At 34.8% G+C, this 21,177-nt stretch overlaps 1 protein-coding gene across 1 annotated transcript; it reads left to right on the top strand.

Annotated features, from left to right (window-relative positions):
* The first annotated feature begins 2,009 nt into the window (after positions 1–2,009).
* Positions 2,010–20,987, top strand: LOC129002855 (tubulin polyglutamylase TTLL13-like). The gene is made up of 17 exons (XM_054430951.1): positions 2,010–2,149; positions 3,292–3,503; positions 4,972–5,113; positions 6,080–6,236; positions 7,276–7,406; positions 8,865–9,021; positions 9,322–9,422; positions 10,126–10,254; positions 11,044–11,269; positions 12,153–12,343; positions 13,347–13,542; positions 13,717–13,818; positions 14,033–14,155; positions 18,723–18,893; positions 19,060–19,129; positions 19,808–19,924; positions 20,730–20,987. Exons 2-17 carry the CDS (start codon positions 3,323–3,325, stop codon positions 20,909–20,911), a joined length of 2,376 nt encoding a protein of 791 aa, XP_054286926.1. The 5' UTR covers positions 2,010–2,149; positions 3,292–3,322; the 3' UTR covers positions 20,912–20,987.
* Positions 20,988–21,177: the final 190 nt, after the last annotated feature.

The following is a 21,177-nucleotide window of genomic DNA, read 5'->3' as shown; positions in this document are numbered from 1 at the left end:
AAATGTAAAAAAATAAAAACATCTTAACAAACAGCTAATATTTAAATAGTTCAAAATTAATGAAACAAACAATTAACTTAAGGAGACTCGATGGGGCGAAAGAAGACGTGAGCGACTATGAGCTATACACCACCAGCTCATTCTACCGCGTCGCTGGAAGGGTCGCGAAACAAGAAAATGCGCCGATCCTCAAGATCGCGTCGCGTCGCAGGAAGGGGGGAAGAAGAGTCGGAACGCACATCAAGATATCCGTTCGATTCCCACCTTCGCGATTGATGTTTCCGCGTATCTCCTTAAGTTGTTTTTTTTTTCTTTTTTATTGTCAACCGGTGGTAGGTTGACGTTTTAACCAGGGGGGTGTAAGAAAGGGGATTAACCCCGTACCCACGGTGCTCATCTATGCAGACACTCTGTTCACATTACACTTAGTCGACCAGTTGGTGTGAACAGAGTTGAACAGTAGCATGAGCATCGATTTACAAATTCCTTTCCCAGCTGATGTGAGCTAGGCGATGACCGGTAGGGCTGACTTCCAAGAAACACCGTTAACCTATTAGCCACACACCCTATCGGTAATCAGCCAATGAGAAGGGCTAATGATGAAGATGGAGGGGTCAAGACTCTTGGAGCTGGAGGATCTGAAGGAAAACATCGGGGAGATCACCACGGGCCACCGGAGAAAGAAGATCGGGAGTTTGGGAGTGCGTGTATCGGTGTGTGTGCTTCTGGGACAATAGACAGTATGTAGAAAGAATAAAATATCTAACTAACACTTTGTCAAACATAAAAGTCATATAATTTGTCAGTAACTAATTCTTTTATATTTTCAATTGATTTTCTTTTCTTGTAAATTTAACGTTGCAAATTAATTTATCTTATTATTGTTGTTTTTTGCATTTTCAAAGTTTTCTTTTGCTGTTGTAACACTTTTAACTTTTGTTGTTTTCGTAATTTAAATTTTTGTTCATTACACGTTGAGTAACACCCTTAAGCAGTCTTATGTCTCATTAACCTAACACCTCTTGACTAAGCTAAGCGAGTGAATCATTTTAGGTAACTTAAACTTAAAAGTGAGGCATGGGACTCGCAATATATATATATTGTACACAGAATTTGTATACAAGAAAAGGATAAATAATAAAAAACTAGTTTACAAGATAAATATATACAAAACGATACAGTGTATGAAAAATTAATGCACGCATATATCACGCGTTCAGTTTGCACGTTAAAAATGTAGGAAATTAATTAAGAGGCAATAGGTTAAAGAACTAAAATAGAGTATGTTTGAGTCGCTAGATTTGAGAATAAAGTGTCCAAAAATAAAATCTTTAACAGTTTCATGGTTTACTAACACTTAAATAATTTTTATTTTCATAAATTGATGTATTAACAAAATAATAGTAAAATATTCAGATCTTTCCTGAATGTCTGGGTAACATCAATCTTAGATTTAGTGGGTGAGCGCCATCAACGGATTGAAAATTATAATAGACCTAATCTGTTGGTGTTGTGGCTCATAAAATTACGATAAATAATAAAGGAAGTGGACAGTCAATGTAGGTATATTTCGATATGATTTATGCCTACTGTATTTGGGTTTTGTAAGATGTGAATCAAAATTTGAAAGTCCATGTATTACGTCCGTTTTAGGAATGAGATTATGGTTGTGCATTATGTGGCGTCTCCATATTAAATAATTGATTGATTGATTGTGCCTTTTCACGTCAGATTAAAAAGGTATAGGGCTTGGTGAAGTGCTTTACAATATTTCACAGCAGAGGGTTAGGATAAATAACGTAATTGAAAAACCAAGTTGTGCTATGGTAAACGATGAGTTGATTAGGTCGTTTTACAAGAAAGCAAGTTTATATACAGTAAGTGCATGTACTCTTTAGTTGAAACTTTCTTACTTTAACTTTTCTTTTGGTCTGTCTAACCTGCACGATTGTTTGATCGATCAGCTGGGCTGTGGCTTGTTTGGTTTGGTTGGATTTGTCATTGCCCAGGCCCAAACCCAAACAAACAAATTCAAACCGGAGAAATTAGAATGATAATTTTATTTTCTTTCCAAAATATTTAATTTATTATTGTATACAGAAATCGTAATCCAAGTTTTTTAGTTGTACAAACACAGAATACGATTTTGGTAAGTTGATATGGAACTGTTTTATGGAAATATGATCCCATCCTAGTTCTATCTGAAAGCCTAGTCTAGTCTGCTAAGTTAACAATAATAAACTATAAGTTAAGCTAAATGTACATAACTTTTTAAACATTGTGCTACTATCGAATGTTCATAAAACAGATTAGGAAAACAAGAGGCAGGAAACTAATCCAATTGGCCTAATTAGGAAGTACTAGGCCTAAGTACTCATCGCGTTCAATTATTGCTAACTTATTGCAATGCAATTTGTTTGTTAGTTCAATTCCTGGATAGGCAATTAAAGTCTAGGCCTAATGAGCACTTATGTTCTGTTACGGTTTACCTTTATTATACATGGTATTCGAGGTTAAATTTCTGCAAATTGATAGAACATGACTAAAACCTACTGAAAACTATTACCCATCCTCTCATTTTATGAAATAGGCCGAACTTATCATTTTCCCTAATCATAGACAATTTGAGCTAGGCCTATAGCACAACAAATAGGAGTTAAACAGAAGTTATGACTACATATACAGTACTTAGTATTCAATTAGTATTTGGAATGCACCTTCTGAGTAGCTGTTAACTGCACCTACTTAAATAGGTCCTAGCTATTTAAGTAAATTACGGTAAGTTACATTCCTAAAATAGGCTTATTCCAAGCAAAAATAATTTTATAATTTTTATGTGTGATATAAAATTTAATGTAGGCTACTTAATGGCAAAATAATTTGACAACCATATTTTGCTAGTGTTGAAAGCTAGGCCGTGCTTTAAATTACCGGTATATATGCACAGTAGAACCTCTCTCAGGACTAGGAGCGTGATGGTTAAGGGAATAGACAAACATCCCGTTAAGTAAGTTAGGTTTAACATAGATTTAAAAGGTTTTAGAAAAAATTAAACCCTGGTCATTAAGCTCAAGGTAATTACGGTAACCGCGGACAGTCAAGTTCAACCACAATGGTGTATTCACTTTCTGCTGTGCTGTGCACACATTAAGTGCTGTGGCAGGGTGACGGATTTAACAAAGAGACGGTTAAAAGGGTTACGGTTGAACAAGTTTCTACTGAACTTTTCAGATCATCTTTTCCACACTGAACCTTGTTGATTATAAGTTAGCCTACTGTTATTTGTTTAAGATTTGATGGAGAGTTAATATGGAGAGGTACAATGAGTACGGAGTCAACTTGTGATGAAACAACCAGCTCGAGCCAGCAGTCTACTACCGCTTCTACTTGCACCTCACCCAGCTTCCTACAAGAGTCATACTCGTACAGCTCCTCCAGCCAGGCTACTCCAGTGTCTGGGTCTTTACAATGCTACAGCAATATCAGCACTAGCAGGGAAAATGGTAAGTTAAGATGATTCATTCTAATAGGCCTAAGTTAAAGTCTCCTAACATTTTTATGCGGTTAAAATATGCTTTGCCTGAAGGTCACTCATCGCTCATGGTACTCTCGGTTGAATTGGCTTGTGCGATCATGGTGGAGGGTGTGGGCAACTGGGACTGCTGGTCGCAAGCTCAGAACGGTCTTTCTAGCTAAAAATAATTAGGTCTAAGTTACCTAGATCGATTTGCAGTCAATATCATACTAGAAATGAATGGTGAAAATTGAGTGAGCCCTGTAGGTCTTGGCAAACTCGGTCTAGTTATGATGAAGTGTGACAAGTGTTCCCAGGCTAGTAAGTATGATGTAAATATAAAACTATCCGGATACCATGCAAATGATATAGAAATATCTTCTTTTATAAAACTTAATGCAATCCAACAACATTTAGCTGATTTAAACATTTTATTAAATAAACAAAAAACTAAATATAGGTATTAATTTTTCCGCTTCAAATAGGAAAAGTGGGTCTGTGGTAAAGAATGTTTGTCTTAATGATTCCTTTATTGATGAAGTTAAGGAAACAAAATTCCTTGGTTTAACTGTTGATAGACTTCTTAGCTGGAACACTCATGTATCTCAAGTTTGTAAAAAAATGTCAACAGGTATTTTCATCCTTAAAAAGTTATCACCATTTTGTGATATTAAAACCCTTAAAGCAGTTTATTTTGCTTTTGTGCACTCTCATGTCTCTTTTGGTTTGTCGGTTTATGGTAACACCTCTAATGAAAATTTAAACATGATACTTATATTACAAAAAAAAAGCAATAAGAATAATAATGAAACTTAAGTGGTTTGAGTCAGCCAGAGAACATTTTTCAAATTTAGGAATAATGACAGTTTACAACCAATTAATCTATGATCTGATTCTGTGGATAAAAAAAAATCAAAATAGTCATTGTTGTTTTAATAGACATAAGCTAACATTTTATGAGAAGAAGCCAACATATTCAGGCATCGAATTTTATAATTCATTACCAGAAAACATAAAATGTATAACTGATTTTGGGTCCTTCAAAAAGAAATTGAAGTCATTTATTATTGTTAAACCTTTGTACAGTTTTAATGAATTTTTTTAAGCATATGTCGTCTGTAACAGTTAATTTAATTTCTTACAGTGATTATAATTTTAATTTATTATTGTATTATATATACTTGTACTTACTAGTTTATAATAGTACTTGTTGACGCCATTCTGTACTCTATGTGTACATAATGAATAAAGAAAATTTTGATTTGATTTGATTTGATTTGATTAAGTTAGTAGGCCTATCTGAATACCAGATGAGGTTTTTAGTGAATCGTCTACGGGTTGCTATGTCCATTCATCGAATATTCCTAAACAAAGCGTCTAGCTCATGAAATTGAAGCAATACTGTGAGTTTATTAAAACTAATTTTGTAATATTTAACTTGTTTTGTTTTGTTACAGAAATTTATGTGACTCTAAATAAGATCAAAAGTCCCAACCTCCTTGGACATGATGAGGAAAACAAACTCAAGCCCAAAAAGTCAGCGGCGTCGAGCAAATGTCCGAGTGCTGTGGCGCAGAGGAAAAAAAGGAAGAAGAAAAAGTATGTCTAAAAAGCTGTTCATATGCCAATTTTTCTTTTAAGGGTTTATGTAATGGTGTGCGATATTTTATATTTTTGTATACCGTACAGTATTATAATGGTATTATTTAAGATGATCAGTTCTATTGAAATATGTGTCTGTTTGTGACAGAAAAATTACATTGCTATTATTTAAGGGACCTTTATATCTTTTCAAAGTATTTTAAGACTTTTAAAATCAGAATTATTAATGTCAACTGTAGGGTTTTTGTGTAAAACTCAGCGAAACGTTGATTGTATTGGAATGTTTTACAGGGGCCCTACACGTATATATTTAACCTCAAATGTGACAGTAACATCAGTGGTTGTTGTTTCAAGTATGTAGCGTTTTTGGCTTGCTTGGTTTTCAGTAGGCAATAGAAATATCAGGAAAAATGCAACGTGTTGTACTTAGTACATCTGACAAACTTAAAATATAAATCAGCTGAAAAACAAGTGGTTCAAGCTTTGCTCGTGAGTTTGGTGTTGGGAACTTGACAATTACTGACGTAAAAAACAGTGCAGACAAAGCTATTGCCTGTGCTAGACAGTGAGGATAGAAGCCTGCACATTATACTAGCATAGGCCTACTATGCTTAACGCTTAGCTTATATGCAATACTGAGTGTGCTATGCTAATAAAGCTCTATGTAGGCCCTATCTAATCATGGTGATATGGTCATATATATTAAAGATCTTGATCACAGAAGCATTGCAGTAAATTAAAGTTTCTACAATGATCACAATTTTTGTTTTGTTTGTAGCTCAAATAATACACTTTATGCCAAGATTAAGAGATTGTAATTACGCTTAATGTATGACTATCCGAACAATTTATTATCCGAACATCCCTCTGTCCCAATTGTTTCGGATAACCGTCGCTCTACTGTAATACATCCCTGCCTATTACTAGTTCAATAAAGGAATGATGACCTAACACTTGTTTCAGAGCTACAATATGCACATCCTACTGCAAGTACGACATTATACGAAGGATCGCATCCAGCCTGGGCATGAGGGAAGTAGGAGAACGAGACCTATGGAACCTTATGTGGACTGACAGCTTCATATCTGTAGAACGAGCTAAGGAAATGAGGAGATTCCAGGTTATACATACAAATATGTGTAGAAGGGTAAAAGGGATACTGGGTAATTTTTAGCAAAACCAATCACTGTTTCAGAAACCCGAGAAATGACAACTTTGTTTCTTGCCTATCATGGACTAGAATGAATTTTTATATTATACTAGTTAGGGTCCACAGATTGGAATAGTTCTTTTTACCCTATTGTATATCTAAGTGTCCTGCCATTTTGACTGTTTAACTTTCCTTTGGGATATAAACCTACTGTAACGTTTCGTTAATAAATAGTTTGACAAGCGTAAAATTTTTTAGTTCTAAGTTTTAAGTTGTATTTGCTACACCTGATGTGACAACACCAATGTAATAGAAGTTAGTCAAATAATGATAACATAGGCCACATTTTTGACTTGTAAAGGAAGAGACATGTATCAGTATTCAGATTCGTAAATCCAGCTTTAAGCTCGTAAATTGTGGCACCAATAGGACCAAACGTAGTAAAATTTACACAAGGTTCTATATTAAGTCGTAGGTACACGTTTATTCCATGTTAGTTTTGTAAAACTAAAAACCATTACACAAATCCTTGTAGTATTATCAAATTGAAATCATTGTGCAAAGTAACTGCACTTGTGGAATAATGCGTAGAATCCTGCTTTGAAACAAAATCATCAACAAACAGCACAAGATGTCATAGAACACAACCACCTACCATTTCATCCACACACAAACATATTGTATATTGCTGTCAATCATAAACCATTCGTTGCTTAAATAAAAAATAAATTAATTTAACACCAAACACATTTTATTTTTTTACAGTGAGTACATTTTGGAAGTTTTTTTTTAGGTGAAAGGAACCTACACATATTTAATACACGGTCGTAACTCGGAAGATATTAAAATATCTTCCATTATAATGTTTTTATTTGACAATTTCCCTGTTGAAAGTAATTTCAACAAATTCATATTTAAAATTGAAATAGTTGTTAAAATTAGTTTTTGTTTAGTGAATATCATATTTTGAAAACTTCAACAATATCTGTACAGCTACTGATTTTTTCAGAAAGTAAATCATTTTCCTGGAATGTCCGAAATTTGTCGCAAAGATCTGCTCGCACGAAATCTTAATCGCATGCTCAAATTCTTTCCAAAAGAATATAACTTCTTTCCCAAAACTTGGTGTCTTCCTTCTGAGTAAGTTTTTGTAGGTCCAGAATTATTGTTTTATTTAGATTTTCAGATTTATTGCACATTTTCTAATCTTTTACATTTTGTAAATTTAGCTCTCACCCTTTGCAACCCATTTCATATTGCACCAGCTGTTCATTTTTAGTTTGATTGCGATTAGCAGAAAGTTATAACTTATAACATAATCGGTTTTTACGATTATGGCTAAAAAGTCCTACGATGTGAAGGAAAAACAATAAAAATGCTATTCCTCATATTTTCAATATTCTTATTGTTAACCTGATTTTTTCAAAATTTTAATCAAAATTCTGCTCACTATGCGACGGTTGAGAAGATATAAAACAGGTTATTTTCAGTAGGTATAAAAGAGGACTTTGAGCAGTTTTAGGGTTGTTTAAATCACAGAATGAAATAGCTCTGTTGCCTTGGTTAGGTTTGTAGTAACAATTTCTTAAAGTAAAAATATTAAATGATCGACAATCCTAGGCAATGGATTTTTTGCTCAAGAAACAATCTTGTTTTTCTAATCCAAATACTGATGATTTAAAAAATATTCATGCTTTTGCAATCTAATTTTGAAATTTAAGGATCGTTTAGAAAATAGTCTTCATGCTTAGATAGCTACATAATTGTTTGTGCTTGTGTTGTACAGTTCTGTAGATATGCACAGTATTGGATTTAATATGTAAGCTAGAACATACTAGTGTAGGCTTATATTAGTTAAATATTTGTTATTTATAAGCTCGGAAATGGTAAGTCATTTTGAAGTTCTCACTTTTTTTCATTAATATTTCAATTCCTGCATTGTTAAATTCTTCGTATTTTTAGTGTTTTTAAATAAGAAACATTTTATTATTCTATTTTAGTCTACTGTAAGTGCTTCCTTGAGAATACAAGAGGTCAACACAAATCTGATTAAAACTCACTTTGCACTTGGTTAGTTGTGGGTTCATAAACCTATACATATTTACTTACCCTTATTTAGTAGTTTCCAACAACGAAGGTCTTCTTGCAAACCGCTTTGGACTTCGATCCACTGCAACTTGTACTATCCACATTTGCTGGTGTACAAATAGTTTTACGGCTTCTATAGATTATTTTATAGTTTAAGCTGTAATGCTAAATACTTTTATCCTGTTGCTATCGTTTTCCGATCTGAAACAGCACCCTATCTTCCAACAATGGAATGTGGTCCAAACAATATTTGAGTGTTTGCAAAAGAATCGCTATTCTTAAAATAGGTTTCCACACCAAAACCACAGCATTAATAACCTCATACCACTATTGTTACTAAAATAGCATAGTTTGATTGAAATTTTAAGCACAGCTGATTCATTGTTGCATGACTATCATGTGACAACAATAAATGGGGTCTCAATGCCTCACCCTGTCTAATGACTTTGTTTTACTAATTCTCATCTCTTTCTTAACTAATTTTCAACTTGGATTGACTCGTGGTTTCAGCCTAGGAGAAGTGTTGCAGTATTCTAGATCACATCGCAACAAGACCTTCATTTTGAAGCCAGACTTGGGCTGTCGAGGACGAGGCATCTTCCTAACACGCAACTTGAAAGACGTCAAGCCATTTGAGAGGATGATTTGTCAAGTGTACATATCAAAGGTAAGAAGATCTTAGGTGAACTTTATATCAACGTTGAAGGAATATTTTGTGTCTCTCCAGTTAGTTGTGAAATTTAATTTCAAAAGATTTTGTAGGTTACAAGAGACATACTATGATTTTGCTTCATGGAATTGATACAGTTTTGCTAAACAAAGATGTTTGAAGGTTTTATTTATCCTTAAGTTATATATACGTTAAGTCAGCTTCGACTACCAATGGACTACCGTAGTTGCGTCTTTCCCGTTATACTTTAGTTAAGGAGTGTACCTATAATTATTTTACAAAAGTTTTCATTTCCAGCCGTTCCTAGTCGATGGTTTCAAGTTCGACATGAGAGTTTACACACTTATTTCTTCTGTGGACCCTCTGAGAATTTACGTATACAATGACGGACTTGCAAGGTAGGTTGGCTTTAAAAGTTAGAATAAATTAATTAATACATTTTGCCACAAGTTAAAGCCTTGAGTGCTGCCTCACGGTATCTGAATAAGTATATGCATGTTAATCAATTACAATTTGTTAAAAAATTAGTGTTTATATAAAATCAGATGTTCTAACAGAGATACAAATAATTTTTTTATCGATTATAGTTATTACATAAAGTAAGATGGTGACTTGGGCTTATTGGTGCACTAGGCTACTTACTCATGCCCTGTTTTTTCATCTTGATGGTAGCTAATTTTTTTTTTGTGTATCCACATCTTTGGCATGTTTAACATTTGTGTTAGGGAATAGTCCAAACCCTGATCTTGTTACTACCTAACGTCAGGAAGCGAGCTGGTCTAGTGGCAGATCGTGGGACTTTGGTTCCCTCGGTCCTAGGTTTAAATCCCGCCAACCACCAACGGATACCGTGACTCCCTCTAGACCTAGCCTGAAGTAACGTTGAAAACAATTATAGATTTGAACCTAGAGGAATTAAAAACAAGTTATCTATTGCTAGATGGTATTATTCATTGACGGCCCAATGACGGATGGCACATTCAGATTTGAAAGCGAGCACTATATCGGCTCAACTTCTAAATATTTCTTTACATGAGCTTCCATGCTGAGTGTTATGGCTCTTGAAAAATATAATCGCTCTTCCACTGTTGTCTATCGCAGGTTCGCCACCAGCAGATATTGTGACCCAGCGCCTCACAACATCACCAACATGTACATGCATCTGACCAACTACTCGGTCAACAAACACAGCAGGACCTACGTTGTGGACGAAGAGGCTGGCAGTAAAAGGTAAAAGCTTGAAAAAGTTGTAAATGCAGTTTTGTTGCGAGGAAAGCGAAAGATTGTCTTTGATCATTAAAAAAACTAAAATGCTCAAAAATCTTTTACTTGGATTATTAAAAAAAAATTCTGGCTTCTCATATACATAAGCATATACAGGGTATTCAGTAACAGTAGGCCTAAGTATCAAACTCCTAGAAATAATTTCAATGGGTCAAAATATAAAGATAGTTAGTAAATTATTCATACAACCTAGATTTCTACATTGACATTTGGATTCCACATTTTATCTGCAATTACAGGAAATTTAACTCACTCAACCACAAGTCATGTTACCTTCCAACTCTCCCGCATTATGCGGGAGTCTCCCGTGTTCTGATGTCCACTCCCGCTTTCAGTAGAAATACTCCCGCATATCTGATCCTATACAAATTTTACATACACAATAGGGAAATTTTTTGAAAAATCTGGAATTTTTTATCGCGTTAACGTTAGGTTGGTAGCTCTGCAGACTCGAAGTCTGCCCGGGCGGGACTGTCGTCTCACTCGTCTATCGTTCTGGCAAAATAGCCAAGTGAGTAGTCTGTTAGTGTTATCTAGTTAGTGTTAGTTTTGTTTTGTCGGTTAAGAAGTAGAGTAGTAAGTGTGTAATGGAGAGTGATTTGGATGAACTGGAACCAAAGGTAAAGCAACTAAGTAAAGTGAATCTTTCAAATACAAAACAAGATATGAAAATGAATGGACTGTTGAATGGCTGAAAGGTCTGTGTTAGATTTTTAGACGTCTGTTACTTTCTAGACGTATATCGACGTTGAACAACTGGTTAGAGCGTAAGCAGTACAACGTTTCCCAGATCTGGGCGAGTATTGACGACATCATAATCAAGACTGTGATAGCTGGACATCCCACTCTCAAACACTCGTATCACGCCTGCTTTCCTTGCCACGACTTTACCTTTGCGTGCTTTGAGATCCTCGGCTTTGACATCATACTCGACTACAAGCTCAAACCTTACTTGCTAGAGGTAAGGAAATATTGTAAGCAAGTGTTTGTTTCAAGTAAAAGTAAGGTTCTAAAGTTGTTTTGAAAGAATGTAACTCTCATGAGCATAGAGATATTCATGTTTTAGACCCAAACCACGGCTTCTTGTTTGAAGTCGTTCTCGTAATATCAAATTTAACATCATCAAATCATAAAAACTGTACAGATGCTTTATATTGATGTATTGTCATCAAGTTTCGAGATTGAAAACTTAAAACTGAAACTGGGAGCATATTTTAACCTCAAATATTGGGCAGTTAATCAGTGTTTTGATCTCATATTCATGCCATTACGTCAGTGTCAAAAGTTTAATTTTTTCAGTATTTGTTTTTTATTAAACTTGATGTTTTTTTTTAGGTTTAAGTGTAATAGTGAAATATTCATGTTATTGTGTCAGAATCAGGAGTCCAATTTATTTCAGATTTGACAGCATAACAAACTTAATTGGCCTGTATATTTTTGTAACCTTAACGAGGAAAGTAAAACAGTCATGTTGGGTTTAAAATTCAAGATTTGCAATTCAATTTTTTCATGTTTCGGTTTTGAGATTACAAATTTCGGGTTTCGACAATCAATAGTGCTTTTATTTCTAAGCTAGACTGGCAGTTTTACGTTTTTATAAGGGAAACGCTCCAAACCATGGTCTTTTTACTATCAAACCTCGACCTGTAGTTAGAAAGCATCATTATTTTTTTAATAAACAAATCTTTATTTTTCTTCGTTGTACATACAAAAACTACATAGATATAATACAATACAGTATTGAAAGCCCTATGACAATGGCATCTTGGTCTGTTAACGATCTCACTTGGTATTGAACCAGCGACCAGATTTGCGCAGCACTATAATGGCGATGCTGTGTACAGGTGAACCACTCACCGAGCTACCACACAGACGCGGAGCTGGATAAGGAGGTGAAGGAGAGTTTGTTGAAGGACACCTTCACTATACTCAACTTGACCAGGTGTGACAAGAGGCGGGTGATGGAGGAAGACAGGCAGAGGGTGAGGGACAGGTTGATGCAAGCTATCGCTACAAGGGCTAATTTACCTGACATGTGAGTATAAAATGTCCCAAGCTGTGGAAGTCTAGGCTTGCTTACATTGTTAGCACAATGTTGCAGTAAACGTCGGCTAATTCGGTGTATGATGGTCCGGTACCATCGGTCTGAAGGTGCAATTGGCAGACGTTGGGGTGGGATCTTCACAGACTTATGTAAAGATTAGCAGAATCAGGTGCGATCGTTCAGTTGTTGATAGCGATCTTTCCGACGTCGAGAGTGATTGTTCAGAGGACCTTAGCAATCGTTCGCAGGTCAGGATCAATAGTTCGGACGTCTGAAGCGATTGTTCAGACATCGGTCGAATTCTTTTTTCAGCAGTACTGTATTTCCACTTCTTTCGTAACAGCGGTAGTGTTTAGAAGACGTTCAACAGTCCAACCATGCCAGTGTACGGAATGTGCCGGATTAGCGTGTGTCTACTTTACCTTTAATTATTATTATGCTAGCCGTGATGAGATCTAGTAGACAGTCGATACCCGATTATCCACAATAATGAGTTGTGAGTGGTCCTGGATAATGCACACCTAACCTAAAATGAATAGGAATTAACTAACATTGACTATGAATAGTTTAGTAGTAAAGCATGATTAGTTAGGCCCTAAATACTAATTTAATGTAATGTAAATATTAATAAATGTAATGTATTGAAACCTTCACATTTACTCATCCTGTACATTTTCAACTTTCTTCCTCTTTATTGGTTCAACTTATTTACTTAGACCTATGTTGTGAGCTTGTGAATAAGAAATTCTTTCTGAGTGTCAAGTCAAAGGACTCTTTCCCGCAGCCAGTCCTTGTTTTTTACCAGTGGCTGGTTCATTATAAAATCATTAATCAAGTAACTATTTTAAGGATTTGTATATTTTTTCTGGTAATAAAAGTCTTGAAACTTACCTCCGATTTTTATACTGTTTTATTAATCTAGAACCTGTGTTAACTTACAAACATTTCCAAGGTCCAAACTGTTGTAAAACATGCGTGACCGTTGTGTGTGCAGGAACCCGCTCGACTCGCTGGCTACACAGATCAAGTGGGAAGAGAGTCACTTGGGCAACTACAGGCAAATCTACCCTTCACCCTCTGACTCCAAATACCAGGTGTTCTTCACACAGACACAGAGCTCGCTGTTCCAGGAGACATTCGCGTCACGGGCCAGGGAGGAGGCAGGGCGGCTGCACAGGGAGGAGTTTGAGGTAACAGACCTTGTGATTGGCAGAGTAGATTGAGTTTAATTTCGTATTACCAGCCATTAATGAAGCCATATTGTACAGCAAAATCTTGTAATAAGCTTTAAAACTTAACCCAATTTAGATATCGACACAGATTTATATTTAACTGCAAAGTTATAGTTAAGTTTGTCATTTCAGATGAAACTGCGAGGCGAAGCCAACTTGCGCATTGGAAACAAGGAGAAACAACCAAACCCAGAGTCTCCGCTGACAAAGCCTAAGATAAAAAAGATCCCAGTGGTGAGTGTATTTAATCGTACCTAGGTTAAAACCATCTTTAACAATGGCCTGGATATCAAGTACATCTCGACAGAGAAAACACTTTTCACTCTGACTTTGCGATTTAAAAAACTATTTTGAAAGTAATAAAACTTGATAAGAAAAGAATTCCTTGATATCAAGTTTCATGACTTCTCAGGTACCTGTATTTTGAGTATCTTTTTGTTTATTTTAGAAAAAGAAAGCTCCCTGCAATTCCTTTGATCCGGTGCCAATCATTGAGGAGGAAGAAAAGGAAAGACAAGCGTTGATGGCTCAAAGAGACTTTCTAGTCAGGAGTTTCAGAGTTGAGGATCAGGTGAGTGGTGCTTTCAGTAATGCTGCCATTACAGATAAGGCTTGTTTTCATTACTACCTACTTACTCCCATGACCATGGATACCCTAGTAGTACGGTGCAATTAGACCTAAACCGGGACATCCAAAAAAAAAGTTTCAAACCAGCGCCAAATTGTTGAATAGACTTCCCTCAATGTGTAAAAAAAAGTTACACTGATTTGAGTGTCGGGTTTGGGGGGGAGGGGGTAAAAATGGGGTTAAAATATGACTTTTTTTACTTTTTCACAAATACCTCAATAACTGTGCGTTTTTCTTCAAATACAATGAATTACAAAAAAAATCTACATTAAATTTCGAACAAAATGATACCATACAATACCTATCTACTATGAACGGGTCAGGAGATATTGGGGGGTAAATGTGATTTTTCCTTAAATTTCTAAAAAAATTTGGTTTTTAAATAGTGAAAAACCATGGACACCCATAGAAAAAGTTTCTAATGAGTGCCAAATTGTTAAATAGACCTCCCTTAATATGTGTAAAAAAGTTACACTGATTTGAGTGTCGGATTTGGGAAGTAGGGTTTAAAGAAAATGGGGCAAAAATAGGACTTTTTTTACTTATTCGCAAATACCTCAAAAACGGTGCGTTTTTCTTAAAATACAATGAATTACAAAAATAACCTACATTAAATTTCGAACAAAATGATACCATACAATACCTATCTACTATGAACGGTTCAGGAGATATGGGGGAATAAATGTGATTTATCCTTAAAATTATAAAAAAATTTGTTTTTAAATGGTGAAAAACCATGGACACCCAGAGAAAAAGTTTCTAATGAGTGCCAAATTGTTGAATACACTTCCTTAAATATGTAAAAAAAAGTTACACTGATTTGAGTGTCGGGTTTGGGGGGGAGGGGGTGAAAATGGCGTGAAAATAGGACTTTTTTACTTTTTCGCAAATACCTCAAAATCAGTGCGTTTTTCTTAAAATACAATGAATTACAAAAATAATCTACATTAAATTTCGAACAAAATGATACCATACATACCTATCTACTATGAACGGTTCAGGAAATATTGGGGAGTAAATGTGATTTTTTTCTTAAAATAAAAAAATTGTTTTTTTGGTTTTTAAATAGTAAAAAACCATGGACACCCATAGAACAAGTTTCTAATGAGTGCCAAATTGTTCAATAGACCTCCCTTAATATGTGTAAAAAAGTTACACTGATTTGAGTGTCGGATTTGGGAAGTAGGGTTTAATGAAAATGGGGTGAAAATTGGACTTTTTTTACTTTTTCGCAAATACCTCAAAAACGGTGCGTTTTTCTTAAAATACAATGAATTACAAAAATAATTTACCGTAAATTTCGAACAAATTGATACCATACAATACCTATCTACTATGATCGGTTCAGGAGATATAGAGGGCTAAATGTGATTTTTTCTGATGCAATAAAAAATTGGCTTTTTTAAATGGAGGAAACCCACGGACACCCATTAAAAAAGTTTGTAATTGGTGCCAAATCGCTAAGTAAACCTGCCTTAACATGTGTAAAAAAGTTACACTGATTTTCCTGCCGGTTGCGGGTAGGAGGGTGTGAAAACGGTGTAGGGAATTTTATTCATAAGTAATTTTGTAAATTTTTGAAGTAACACTTTTTATTTTCCTTTTTAACACATATATAGCGACAATTTAACTAATGACTTACCTACCTGAAACAACAAATCTACCTAGATACGTGAACACAGTGAACTTTCTACCGTTTGATTCATAAGTGTGTTTTATCATTGATTATTTATTAAGTAAAAATATCCGTGTTACAATAGTTATTTTCCTACAGTCACCCGACAAAGTGGGCTTCCTTGCACATATTATATTTAGCAGATTATAGTACAGAAAGCTGCTAATTGTTGCATATACTTACTTTTGTCGCAGTTTTTACGTTGTCGTACGGTTTTTTCCTTTGTCGCACACCAGTATTCCAACCAAACAACACAAAACAGCGTGCTTTTATTATTCACGTTTTATTTTATTAGTAAGCGTGTACGCTTGGAAATAGACTAGCAACACTTATACAAATTTGTAAAATTTTGTGTTTTTAGGGTCAAAAATGGGAAAACCTATCTTTACCCCATAAAACCCCCCATAAACCCCTGTTCCCATAGTCCGATCATGCTGGTTCGCGAACTCGTTCGAATAAATGTAGGTTTACACGTTTGTACCAAATTTCATCAAAATCGGATCATTTTTGAGTTTTAAAAATAAAAATAATTTCAGGGTACTGAGTTAGTATGCTTTCTTTATTATTTATAATAGTAGCCCTTTATCCAAACAATTGTGTGTATATATATATATATATGAATTTGAACGGATGGTGTTTTTTGCCTCTAGGGACCTCAAAACGAAAAAATAAATCGGTCCCGGGTCCAGGTCTTACAATGAGGACCACGGTAATAGCTTATTCCCTATATGGGAAATTCGCTAAAAAAACAACTTTTTTGAATTGAAAGAAAAAATCACATTTACCCTTTAATATCTCCTTACCCGTTAATGGTAGATAGGTAATGTAAGGTATCATCTTGTTCTAAATTTAATGTAGATTATTTTTGTAGTTCATTATATTTTAAGAAAAAGGCACCGTTTTCGAGATATTTGTAAAATAGTAAAGGACGCCCCATTCCCCTCTCATTTCTCAAAACCCTTCTTCCCAAATCCGACACTCAAATCAGTGTAACTTTTTTACACATATTAAGGGAGGTCTATTGAACAATTTGGCACTCATTAGAAACTTTTTCTATGGGTTGTCCGTGGTTTTTCACCATTTAAAAAACAATTTGTTTTATTTTAAGAAAAAATAACATTTACCCCCTAATATTTTCTGAACCGTTCATAGTAGATAGGTATGTATGGTATCATTTTGTTCGAAATTTAATGTAGATTATTTTTGTAATTCACTGTATTTTAAGAAAAACGCACCGTTTTTGAGGTATTTGCGAAAAAGTAAAAAAAGTCCTATTTTCACCCCATTTTCACCCCCTTCCCCCCAAACCCGACACTCAAATCAGTGTAACTTTTTTTTTACATATTTAAGGAAGTGTATTCAACAATTTGGCACTCATTAGAAACTTCTTCTGTGGGTGTCCATGGTTTTTCACCATTTAAAAACAATTTTTTTAGAATTTTAAGGAAAAATCACATTTATCCCCCAATATCTCCTGAACCGTTCATAGTAGATGGGTATTGTATGGTATCATTTTGTTCGAAATTTAATGTAAGTTTTTTTTGTAATTCATTAAATTTTAAGAAAAACGCACCGTTTTTGAGGTATTTGCGAATAAGTAAAAAGTCCTATTTTTGCCCCATTTTCTTTAAACCCTACTTCCCAAATCCGACACTCAAATCAGTGTAACTTTTTTACACATATTAAGGGAGGTCTATTGAACAATTTGGCACTCATTAGAAACTTTTTCTATGGGTGTTCATGGTTTTTCACTATTTAAAAACCAATTTTTTTAGAATTTTAAGGAAAAATCACATTTACCCCCCAATATCTCCTGAACCGTTCATAGTAGATAGGTATTGTATGGTATCATTTTGTTCGAAATTTAATGTAGATTATTTTTGTAATTCATTGTATTTGAAGAAAAACGCACCGTTTTTGAGGTATTTGTGAAAAAGTAAAAAAAGTCCTATTTTAACCCCATTTTTACCCCCTCCCCCCCAAACCCGACACTCAAATCAGTGTAACTTTTTTTACACATTGAGGGAAGTCTATTCAACAATATGGCATTGGTTTGAAACTTTTTTTTTTGATGTCCCGGTTTGCTCTTTTTTTAAGCTAATTGCACTGTACTATAGGTGGTATTTGGCCTCACCAATACATTGCCTCCATAAACACATTGCCTCCCTGTTTCCTGAATCTTCTTGCCTAGCTTTTGCAAATCTTTTTCCACCTGGTCCTTCCAATGATCCTTGGGTCTTCGTTGGGGTCTTCTTGCCACTGGGTTTTGCCTCCAAACTTCTTCACTTAGTCTGCAATCTTCCCTCCTAAATAGGCCAGCCCACCTTAGTCTTCTGCTCTTGGCTTCTCCTACTATGTCTGGGGAGTGGAACATTTCTCTGATTTCTTCGATGTGCCTGATTCTCCATCCATCTCCCTCTTTAACAGGACCAAATATTTTCCTCAAAATTCTATTTCAAAATTAAACCTACTTCTTTCCTGTTTGTTTGTCTGTAACCAATAAATCAATCTTTATTTGCCATAACCCATGTATATGCTCCATAAATGTTTCATTACACCCGAAAAAATTGTTCTGAAGGTTTCTTTTTGTTAGAAATCACCAATAAACGTTGTTTCTTTGGATTAGATTTTAATTTGAAATGGTGATTTTAGATTCTCTAAGTATTAAGTTGAATCAATGACTGTTGTATACTAACTATTGTATCAATCTAGTGCTCGCCTAGTATTCAGAAGGTTGTCGGTTAGATCCTGAGAAAAGTCAAAATCTTGTTAATAGTTTGAAACTAGAGCCAGATATCCTTGATCATTGGTCTTGAAAACACTTCTTTATTTCAGGTGAAGTCTGTTTTGAAAAACATGAGTTTCGATAGACAGAAAAACAACGAAGGGACAAATGATCACAGAGAAGACAGTTTGAGTAACTTCCATCCTCCGTTACCTCCGAGAAAGTTGTGTTCCTTACAAACGAAGCAGAACACCGTAGAGAACTGTTCAAACAACTCCCAGGTGTGAAATTGTTGTTTGATTTGTTAAAATTGAATTTGTAAATTAAAATTGTCAAATGAATTGTTTTTTTTTTTAATATTTTTGTTAATAAATTATTCTATTGTGTTTTTGAAATGAGTTTTTGATTAGTCTATGGTATTAGAGCAGGTTATTTTCATTGTTGCAGAAACTGAAAGAAAACTCAGTCAATTGTCAGCCAGTTAAAGGAACCGTTATTGAACCGCCTGTTTCATTGAGTAAGTATAATTTTGTTTTCTGTGAGGAACTATTACTCTTATAAGACCATAAAGAAAAATGTTTTCACATCCATTTTTACACTCCCTGACTCATGTCCGCATTTTACCCTTACTCATTGCAATAGGTCCATAACCTTCGGTCATCTGGTGACAAATGTCAGCATTGGAAAGGTCTCTCGTGTTAAAAAAAAATCGTATGACTGACCTTATCTTGCATGTGGTGGGACATTTAATAATTAGACAAATTTAAACACACACCAAATCGTACTTGTAACTACAGAGCTAATGTTGCTGTACTGTTCACAAATGATGCTAAGAGCAAAGATCCGCCTTGTTGTGGTGTACAAGCAAACTACGGAGACATACGCAAAAGCGGCCCTTACTTAAAAAACGTCCCTCATATCACGATCCACATTTATCAGATAGAATTATATGTAAAGATTATCTTAAGATCATCCACAACAGAGTATATCACAGCTGTGTCTAAGGAATATGTCGGCCTTAGTCACTAACAAGACTACAAGATCGCGCCACTCATCCTACACTCATCTCCATTCATACTTGGCTTAAAATACCTACTTTGTATGGTCGCCATTTCACTAAAATGTATTAAAGTAAAGTAAGTAAAGTATGCTGCAATATAAACGTTACTCGACTGATCAATACTGTGTTTTACAGATGCCAAGGGCAAGGCTGAAGCTTATTTCAACGACAGGTGGCACACTCCTAAGAGTCTAAGTGCCAAACCATCTTCAGTGTTTCCTCAAAAGTTGACTCTCAAACCATCTATCCCTGGTTCGTATTTGCCTTGAATACTTTTGATTTCTTTGATCCTATTGTGGATTCATTGAAAGATCTTTTTTCCGTAAGAATACTTATACTCTATCTCAATCGTCTCTATTCCCTACAGTTCTTAAAATATTTATTATCCGTTTTATTATTAACAATAGATCATAATAATAATAGTATTACACAGTGAAACCTCACTGACTCGACAATTTGTAGAACTAGAGGTTTTTGAGTTTTGAAGTCGATGAATTATACAGAACCTTGAAATTTTAATGTGTTTTAATAAATGAATACATATCAGACTATTTATTAACATAACAATTTATTACTTAGATGAATTTTTATATATTGAGTAATGTGGAATATTCAACAATTAAAACTAAATGTTCTAAACATTTTTTTGCGTGCACCTTGTCAGCTGTTGACTGTCGAGTTAGTGAAGTTTTACTCTACTGTACTTATAGTTTTAATTTTCTAAGCAGTTACAGTGTTTTGGGTAATCTCTTACAAACCTTGTCGTTATCATTGCCATGCAAAAATTCTTTGTAGCAATTTCAGAAGATGACTCATTTCTTGTTTTTATCCTTGTTTAGTCGTCTTTTTACACCACCAATTTTTTTCAATGCTGCTCGTAAATGTGTTTCTAGAGTGTACCTTGTAATTTCTATTTTTTGTCTGCTTGTCAACAATAAAGATGTCTGTCTATTAACTAGTCGATTATAAAAATGCTTGTACTAAATTGAGTTATCATTGTAAACTGGTTTTTTAAATAAATGAATTGAATTGTACAAACGATGTACATGGGCTGCAGGACTGCAGGTGATGTGTAACGAGGCGACCATCAGAGTGAGGCCTGACTTGCCGGCGTCGGCGCAGTGGCCCACAGTCGGCGCAAAGAGCACCAAGACTCATATCGCGAGACACTTCTCAAACACTGTCAAGATTCACGGACTAGAGCGACGACTCAGCAACGAGAAGTTTATCTTCCAATGACACTTGCTCAATTCATTTTTGCTCAGTGTTTTTACGTTTGTTGTATTGGATTTTGATGAAATTTACTGTTGAAATTAAAGAGTTTAGAGTTCAAATGTTTTTTTGTACCATAATTATTTGTGTGTGTATTTTTGTCTTTGTATATTTGACTCATAGACACCTAACCTAGCCTTTAATTTTTAGTCACATTTGCAAGAGAATTGGGGCTAGTCTTGTTTTTTGGAGGGGAAGTTGCTTGTTTTGAGAAGGTAGCCCTAGCCTTATTA

Source organism: Macrosteles quadrilineatus, unplaced genomic scaffold, assembly GCF_028750875.1.
Source record: "Macrosteles quadrilineatus isolate MER2022 unplaced genomic scaffold, UCM_ALF_1.0 Scaffold_9__3_contigs__length_116548681, whole genome shotgun sequence".
Lineage (NCBI taxonomy): Eukaryota > Metazoa > Arthropoda > Insecta > Hemiptera > Cicadellidae > Macrosteles > Macrosteles quadrilineatus.
This window is presented reverse-complemented; position numbering and strand designations above follow the sequence as displayed.